General features: G+C 33.9%; 1 protein-coding gene across 1 annotated transcript; it reads left to right on the forward strand.

Annotated features, from left to right (window-relative positions):
* The first annotated feature begins 2,262 nt into the window (after positions 1-2,262).
* Positions 2,263-9,875, forward strand: LOC111401220 (protein DJ-1 homolog D-like). Its single transcript, XM_023028859.1, has 5 exons — positions 2,263-2,481; positions 2,602-2,718; positions 5,838-6,278; positions 6,863-7,225; positions 9,459-9,875. Exons 1-5 carry the CDS (start codon positions 2,425-2,427, stop codon positions 9,645-9,647), a joined length of 1,167 nt encoding a protein of 388 aa, XP_022884627.1. The 5' UTR covers positions 2,263-2,424; the 3' UTR covers positions 9,648-9,875.

Consider the following 9,875-nt stretch of genomic DNA (forward strand, 5'->3'; position numbering starts at 1 on the left):
GATTGGCATGGCAAAAAAGCATTGGTATCACTCACTTCAACCGTCACTGGAAAGCGTGTGCAGCCAAATTACGGACTTCTTGAAGCCGGTCAAACACAACTGCAATTTGGTAGTCCAGGCACCGGTTCTACGACTTCGCCCCTCACCACATGAATGTATTCGGAGGAGAATACTCGAACGGGAATGATAAAACTTGTTATCGGTGCTGAGTTGCCTTTAGCGATAGCCGACAACCAACATTTCATATAGTACGTAAAAGAATATCTTCAACCGAAGTATGTTGGGGTAAGACAAAACACTCTTTATTCAAATACAATAGATTATCACTTTCAAACAAAACAACAATTGATTATGGATTTACAAAAATATGGGGTGTTATATATTTAACTTCTAATATATATGAGGGGTTTAATAAAAGAACTTATATAGCTCCACATTACATAAACATACTTTGGTGTATGCATAAAAAATTATTGCTTTTAAAATTATTGAATTTCCTCGTAACGTTAATAATATATATAATGCTATTATGACCATTATTAGAAAATATTACTGCGATAATAAAATTCGTTCTTTTATATTCAACAACGTTAGTGTTAATAAAGTAGTTATCGATAAATTTGTAGGGTATTGCAACTTGATTTCAATTGTTATATGTTTCATATTCGTTGTGTGCCATATTTTAAATTTAATTGTGCAAGATAATTTAAAGCATATTAAAGATGAAATGCAAAGAATTAAGAATGCACTAATATATATCACGATCTCTTCTAGTAGAAAATAAGTATTTGAGGAATTTTGTGCCGAATTTAGGATGATGAATGCTAAAACATTTGATAACGACGTAGGTCATAGATGGAACTCCATTTACTTATTATTAAAGTCATGTGAATGTTTTGAACATTTAATAACTGAGTTTTATAACAATAGGCATATTAGGAATAATGACCTCACTATTTTGAATGAATCCAATTTTCTTCTAGCTTTAAAAGTTTAAAAGATTTTGACAAGTTTTTATGACATTACAAATATTTTATCTAGAGTTTACCTTCTCATTAGCTGTGTGGTGCTCAAATGTCTTTATATAATTGCAAAGACATTTCATAAATACAAAAATGACCTCAATTTTAGTATAATTATATACTTTAAGGAATTAAAATTTAGAAAATATTGGAAAAACTTACCTTTGTTATTTCCTTTAGCATGCATCATGGTACTTGATATAATTTATTAGGAACTAAATATATAATTGATCAAATTTCAAGAGTTTTAACTTTTAATACACCTATCATGTATAGAAATTTAGAACAAACTTTATTTGAAATGTAGGAATTATATGTAGAAAGAATGAGTACAAATATTAATCAAGTACCATTTGCACCTACTCGTCCACTGATATTGAAGAAGATGATGCTAAAATATTAACTTCATTTGAAGGCATTAACAAGTATAGATATGATGAAAATGCAATAAGTTCATCTAGTAATACTTTATTTTCTGCATGTAATTAAATATCAGAGACAAGTTAAATACATTGTCTGTTAAATTAATTGATTACTTTAATCATAATATGCCTACTAACAAAACAATTAAAAAAAGTTTCGAAAAAGTTATTGAATTTTGCGAAGGTACGAACGACGATGGCCAATAGTTCTGCAATTGCAAAACACTTCCTGACACCTCTGGAAAGCATTGTAGTTTCGGAGTTTGCTTTTAAGGTAATCCGAAGTTAAGAGCTGATTGAAAGAGATATTTTGGAAGCATTAATATGCGTGAATGATTGACATGACCCTTATTTTCGACTACAAGATAAATATGTCGAAATTGTAGGTAAGTGATATTTAATTTAACCATATTATTCATAGTTTGTTATTATATAATATTGTTTTTAATTTTTTTTTAAAAAATTGTACACGACTACACGATACAAGTTGTTCGCGTATAATTTTTAATTCCGACTACTCAAAATTTAAATAGCTGGTCCCAAATTCAAATAAAGGAAAATGATTTATATTTTATCTATTTTTTCAAAAAATATATATTTCACGAGCTCGAAATTCGAAGCTCGGCTCGAGCCATGGGCTCGAGGGCCTAGACGAGCTCACCCTTGGCTCGACTCGACTCGACTCGACTCATTGCCACCCTAGGTATAGACCATCCAAAGAAATTAGCCATCACGTATAAAACACATAATATTGCTGAAAAGACATATTTGCCCAACGTGTCTTCTTTCCTTCCCAGACATATAAGCCTTTATGTCAGGTCGAGAATTGGTGATGCAAATGGAACTCTCCAGACTCTTGGACTCCAAAGTCCAAACCATAGACTTCACTTCAGGTGCAGAGCCATTCAGTTCTTCACTGAAAAATCAGGATTTCCTCCACGCACAACACAAACTTCGTCAGAATTTGTGAAGAAGGCGAAATGGAAGCCCAGAAAAGGGTACTCTTACTATGCGGAGATTACATGGAAGATTACGAGGTTCCCTCACCTTTTTTCTTTTCAATTTCCTGTACTTTAACTATGATTTCTCTATTGATAATATTAATCGTTGAAGATTTGGTTCTGATTTAAGTTAGATAATTTAATGGCATTTTTCAGGCGATGGTTCCATTTCAAGCATTGCTAGCATATGGGATCTCCGTTGACGCTGCTTGTCCTGGAAAGAAAGCTGGTGACATCTGTCGCACTGCTATTCATCAGTCTTCTGGTCACCAGGTCTATTAAACTCTGCATTTACTTCAAAAAATTATTGTTCTATGCGTGTATATTTTGTAAATTGCTGTTGTATGATTCTTGGTATATAATTTTGTAAGTATTATGCCCAAAGTCCAATCAACTTTGGACATAAATACTTTTATATATAATTAATGCAATTAAATGGCAGATCTATTATTTAATTAATAGACAATTAAATAAATAATAGAGTCCGTAGATTCAAATATTTGTAATTTGTTAATCACAAAGAGTTGTGATTGTGAGATACAAATTACATCTGATTGAATCTTAAATCATCCGTGGTCGTAAGTAATAACGAGATACGGATATCGTTATTACGGATAGACCATCATGTGTGGCATTTCTTACTTGTGAAGTAAGTAGCTGATCTCACAAGTTAAAGTGTGATGACACTTAAATGAACACGTGGATGTTTTGTTATAGAACAAAACATTGGAGACCCGTCGAGAGATTCCACATGGATAACTATCCGAGTGTCAGTGGTTAATCTCTAACGTTCGTTAGTGGAATTGGTCCTTTGATTTGAGGTTGTCATGGTATCTTATATGAGGACAGTCATACTTTGGCGGTGTTAGATGTTGCTCTGAAAAGGGCCGCTAATACGACATCATTCGGGTACGTCAAAAATCGTATGAAGGTTGTGATTGATCAATAAAGGATTCGTCACTCTTAGATAGTAGGAGATTATGATCTGCGTTTTATTCAATTAAGTCAATGATGAAATCTTTGGCCAAGCTGTACTCATAAGTCGAAAAGGAGTTTTCCATTTATATTGACTTAATAGTGGAGTGAAAGATATGATCGATGATCGAGATTGACACAACTCCATATCTCGTAATTGATCGGATCATATTGACGAAGGGATTATAGTTTCACGGTAAACGAACGAGTTTGGTTTTGTCATACCACGTGACATTTCCCGTCACATGTATTGTCCTGACACATTACTAGATGTCAATCAGGGACGGCGAATGTGAATTGACGATAAATTAAAAGGGTGTTTTAATTTATCAATTTTGATTAAATCAAAATAATATTTCACGTCGTTGGGCATCGTGGTCGGGAACCTAATGGGTCCCACACAAAAGAGAATTGGAAGATTGCAAATTGCCAATTGGTTAATTTAACAATCGTTGGATAAATTAATTAATTGGATTTGTTATTTATATTTTCGAATTAATTAATTGGATTAATTAATTCACGGACCGGATTTAATTTATTGGATTAATTAATTATTGGACCAGACCGGGCCGAGCCTGTTTGGGTTTATATAAATAACAAACTAGGGTTTGAGGTCAAAGAGGTTTTCATTATTCTTGTTGGCACAAGAGAAAACCCTAGAGGCTGCAATCATATTCTCTGTGTGGATCACCGTTGGAGGCTGGACAATTGGACAGCTGTGGTGGCGAATCAAGGTTGTGGAACGAAAAGAAAAGCAAAAGGATTGCAGATCTGAAAAAGGTACAATCTTATCACAATTTCTATCTAAACACAAAGGCGATTCTTGGTGGGAATCGAAAATTATTTTAAATTTCGCTGTGCATGTATAAGTAGATTCCCAACAAATTTTTCTTGCAAATTTGGATGCTAATTGATGGAATGCAGAAGCGGAATTATCCAAAAATTAATTCAATAAACAAGATCATCTTAAAATATACTATATGGGCACACAACCCCACAAATATGCTAGGATCTCTATTCTAAACGTTGCCTCATTCCCTACTATTCTGAGTGGCGAAAAATACTCTCTCTCTCTCTCTCTTGGGGAAGAGGGGTCAATAACTTGAATTAATGACTTGGCCACTGGCCAGTAATAAGAAGATATATGTTCTTTGATGAGGTATGGAAAAGTGTAATGGATTCGATATCTTTTGAATTTTCAACTCAATTTGCCCTCGAGATTTTATAGAGAGAGAAAATAATAATAATAATAATAATAATAAAATAAAAATAAAACTATGAGCTCTTTTTTGACGGCAGGAAGCAGATGGGATATATATTTGACAAGGAAAATGAAAAGACGTGCAAAGATTCAACCATAAATTTGAATGATTTGCATGATATAATATTGTATTTATGATTTCATATATACAGCCACATGTGTAGTAGCTTGCACTTACATTCTATCTCTTTATTTAGAAAGAAAAATAAGAGGAAAGAGGGTAGAGGATGAGTTCCTAGTCAACATATATTACTAAAATGAACTTGCTTGACTTGCTTTTTTGTAAGCAGGACATCAATGGAATTAGGGATTATTACTCTTTTCTTTATAGACGAAATTATTGTCCATGTTGTGGATATTGTTATTGCATCCATTACTGGGATTTATTATCCTTTGTAATTCAACATGTTTTGGAGTAACAATCATGGTGCAAATCCAAGAAGTATTTTTGTCTTTCTAATTTATATATTGGGTGTTCAAATCCAATAATAGGGGAAAATTGATGATAGTAATGGAAAGATCAAACATTGGATGATCAAAGTCTCATCATGGACTCCAGGTGTCAGATATCAATATTTTCAATCTTGCACATTTTTCTTGGAATCTTTTGTTCAACGGATCTGTGACATTGCTCTCTTGGACTATGTTGCACGAACGTTTCAGCTAGGATAGTGTTTCGCGTCGGATACCGACACTAATCGGACACTCTATCTTATCATTTTTCTTTCTTTATCGGAAACATTATGTATTTTTTATTCAAAGTTATTATTAAATAGCAAATAAGTATATTTTATTCAAAATTATTATTAAATAACAAATAAGTATTCACATTTGAAGTATTTTAACAAGAAAATTTAATAACAAGTATAAAACTAAATTTATAATATATAAATGAAAAATTTAAAGATTTAATCAATGTGTTGATGACGTGTTGTGGTTTGTACACCATTTTTCCCCCCCTTTAAATTTGTGTCTATGTATCCGTGTTGGTGCTTCATAATTCTTGGATAATATTGCAAATGTATGGAATTAAACCTTGGTGTTAATTTTTCCGAAGCATGCTCTTTGTTTGTGTAAATGACAAGATATCAGGTCTTTTAGTTGCCTTTTTTGTGGTTTTTATGCACCATTCTTCTCATTCTAAAAATGGCTGCAGACATATTCTGAGTCTCGAGGTCATAATTTTGCCCTCAATGCCACTTTTGATGAAATAGATGCCACCAAGTATGATGGACTGATCATACCAGGTGGACGTGCTCCAGAATATCTTGCAATGAATGAATCTGTAGTGGAATTGGTTAAGAAATTTTCTGAGTCACGAAAGCCAATTGCCTCCATTTGCCATGGACAATTGATTTTGGCTGCAGCGGGTGTAGTTAAAGGCCAGAAATGCACAGCCTTTAATGCAGTGAAACCTGTGCTTTATGCTGCTGGTGCTCATTGGGTAGAACCAGAGACCGAGGCCTTTTGCACCAGGGATGGGAACCTTATAACTGGAGCCACATATGATGGCCACCCTGAGTACATCCGGCTTTTCATCAAGGCATTGGGAGCCAATATATCTGGTTCTGGAAAACGTATTCTATTTCTATGTGGGGTAAGTTTCAATTATCATGGCTGTAAGACTTTGAACCAAAAAAACCTAATTTCAATTTTCTTTGGCTTTTGGAAGTCAAAATTTACCTTCATAATCAACTTGGTTTGATATAAAGCAAAACTTTTTGGTCCATATATTTCTCGTAATCTTGTTAATTTTCGAGGAACTAATAAACTTTTTCAGACATTTGTTTGATCCTTATTGCACTGATAAACCAGTATAGTGGAACATTTACAGTGACGACTTCAAGTTTATTTCTTAGATTACTAAGAAATTTTCTGGTTAAAGGAGTAGATACGTTTGTAAGACTGATATTGAACTGGACCAAATCAGATTCAGAGTTCTGATAATTCAAAATCAAAGGTGAACTAATCACAACTCCTATTGAAGATGTTAAATTTTCACTTTTATAAAGCCAATACACCCCCTTCTGCTTTATAGACCTACTCTCCTTTTAGAGAGGTGAATGCATAAATTCCAGTCATTCACGTCATCCTCTCTTGGATGTTGCTGAACTAGATTATAATGCTAGTTCTGAAGATTGCTCTATCTCAAGGCATCATTATTTTGTTCTTCTGGTGAAGGATTACATGGAAGATTATGAGGTGATGGTTCCTTTCCAGTCTCTTCAAGCTCTTGAGTGTCACGTTGATGCCGTTTGCCCCAAGAAAAGTGCTGGTGATAGATGTCCGACAGCTGTCCATGATTTTGAAGGTGACCAAACTTACAGTGAGAAACCAGGCCATGATTTTACTTTAACAGCTAATTTTGAAGGTTTGAATGCTTCAAGCTATGATGCCCTGGTAATCCCTGGGGGTCGTGCTCCAGAGTACTTGGCATTGGATGAATATGTTATTCAATTGGTGAAGGAATTCAAGGAGTCTGGGAAACCAGTGGCATCCATCTGCCATGGACAACAGATTTTGTCTGCTGCTGGTCTTTTGAAGGTAGATTCTTCTTGCATTACGTCATATTAGCACACTTTTAGCTGTTTTAATCCTTGGTTTTGTGCATGTCTCCTCCATTCATTGGACTGACTAGTTTGTTACTCTTAGGGCTTGTCTGGCAAAGTACTGAATATGATTCAACAATATAATAGACAAGATTTTATTTTTTGGTACCACCTGTCATGGGACTAAAGTTTCCCACCTGAACTTTGTGACACCGTGCGGCCTTAACATTCAAGGTTTCTGCCGATCGCTGGAAACATGTTAAGTCGGCCTAACCCCAACATTAACCCAACCACGAATTTTACCTTTTATTTTTGGGTTTTTAACTGTCCAGTACTTTTCATTTCACCCTGCCAAACATGCAAGAGTGTTTTTAAGTCAAAAAAAGAACTTTTGCATATATATGTCTATATTGGGAGCTTATTTATTATCTTTGTAGTTAATAGGATCACGTAGTCATAATCTAAGGTTTGCCATCATGATGAAGCATTTATATATTCATCTTGAGTCGGAAAGGAATGCTCTTTAATAGCTTTTTCATTTCAAGATGCCCACTATCCATAAATCTTGCTGTACATGTTCATTTATTTTGGTGGTTTCAAAATGTTCACTGCATTTTGCACAATATTGTTGATTAAATTTATTTCACTTGAGAAATTTATGAATTCTGAAGATATACCAAAACTTTATGAAGCATATTACCTCTTCAATATTTGTTCTCCTTTTACTGACAAACCAACATTTACATTAGAAACGTAATATTTCTTGAAAACACCACTCTTAATAGTGCTCATTTAACTAAATATGAGCTCTAAGACTTATCTATCAAAAAAATATGAGGTCCAAGACTTTGTCCAACAGCTGAAATTCTTAATTATAATTTGAGGCCATGCATTGCCAATTTGTTTAATGAGAATTTATAATCACTAAGCACTCTTAGAATCTGCTCTTTGTAAATTGTAATAAATCCATCATTGTACCGCTAATTTACGTTCCATCAAAAGTTCCATTTTATAACCTCATGTAATAAGAACTAGAATGATCAAGAAGCATAGCTTTTTCCCTCCTAAATGTTGGGGCTAAGAATCCTACTCCCACTTCCCATGACCCAAAAATATAAAATGGAACGAGTGAATTTAGTATTTGAAGTACAGATTTCCTTTTAACTTTCTATTATTGAAACTAAGAGGTAAGATGACTCATATTTTTGAGGAAGTATTTTTAGTTAATTACATACCGTTAACATTTCTCTTGAATTTGGGTCAGATGTAAACATTTGATCGCCACCCTCCTTCATTGATCTCCACCAGTTCTTCGAAATATTGATTTATTGATAGAAGCATGAATATCTGTGATTTGAGAAACTCGATAGTATGACGTCTTATGTCATTATATATCTCCTGGGAGTATAAAATTTAGTAGTTTAGCTTATAAGTCATTTCTCTTAGAGAAAATAAGTAATGCTCAATTATTAGACATTTGTGATTACACCAAGTTGCATGGAGCAATCCTATCTATCCACTTGCTTTTGAGCAGTGTACAAAATTGCTTATTCATGATGAGTTCTGCATTAGCGTTTTCTGTAGCATGAGGTAAATGAGTATTGAGGTTTCATTTCTATTAATTTCTTTATTCATTTGTTGTCCTAGTTGATCTGCAATTGCACTTACATTCCACGTGTCATTTGAATGAAGAAGTATAGGAGCTAACTCCACAAGTTTAAGAACTAACTTCATAATTTCTAAATAGATTCACGTATGTACTCAGAATAAAAATGTGAATGAGTTGAACTTGATGAATTAGTACTTAAGAGACAGCTTCAAGATGACATCTGATATTTATATTGTTGATGTGAAAAAAGCCTTTTCACGTCTTGTTTCTCCAGCTTAGTGCTCCTTTTAAGATTTTCAATTTCTTGTTTGTACAAGAAATGCAAAGTTGGCTTGTGAAAACAGTGTCTACCAAAGTTATCATATTTCTAAGACCATTTCCTATTATGTTTTCTGTTTCCTTCTCCATGATGGCTTTTTGTCGGGTATGCTTAACGTAGGTCTCTCAAGATTAAATTCCTCACGAAATACTATAAAAATTGGTAATGCATGTTTCTGTGAATCTAGATATTTTTTCATTCTCCACTATGTCAATACATCTGGGCAGTTCTTAACGATTAGATTGTTCATACTTGCTAATTCTCAATGCGATTAATGTCTCCATCATAATATCTTTGTAGGGTAAGAAATGTACTGCATATCCCGCAGTGAAACTCAATGTTGTTCCATCAGGGGCAACATGGTTAGAACCTGAACCAATTGACCGGTGCTTCGCTGATGGAAATTTGGTGACTGGAGCAGCTTGGCCTGGTCATCCTGAGTTCATATCACAGTTCATGGCACTGCTTGGTATTCGCGTATCTTTCTAGTTATGTTTGTTTCTTACTCGATATCTTATATATATGTTGCAAAATGAGATTTTCGAATAATGCCTGTACCTGTGAGATAATCTAAGTTGTGTTTGCTTTTTATACTTGGATAATGGATTTGCTAATACTTTTTAATTTGAGTTCCATTCTTTGTGTAAATTAACCATACATTACAACAATAGTGTTGCTGTTTTGTGGTTGATATTTCATTAAACACCCATTTGAGCC

This window comes from Olea europaea, chromosome 10 (assembly GCF_002742605.1).
Source record: "Olea europaea var. sylvestris chromosome 10, O_europaea_v1, whole genome shotgun sequence".
NCBI classification, from domain to species: Eukaryota; Viridiplantae; Streptophyta; class Magnoliopsida; order Lamiales; family Oleaceae; genus Olea; species Olea europaea.

Excerpts from the sequence above, each read along its gene's own strand:
- LOC111401220 (XM_023028859.1), top strand. The coding sequence starts at position 2,425 with ATGGAAGCCCAGAAAAGGGTACTCTTACTATGCGGAGATTACATGGAA. Across the intron at positions 2,719-5,837 it reads ATCAGTCTTCTGGTCACCAG|ACATATTCTGAGTCTCGAGG; the intron begins GTCTATTAAACT and ends AAATGGCTGCAG. Across the intron at positions 6,279-6,862 it reads GTATTCTATTTCTATGTGGG|GATTACATGGAAGATTATGA; the intron begins GTAAGTTTCAAT and ends CTTCTGGTGAAG.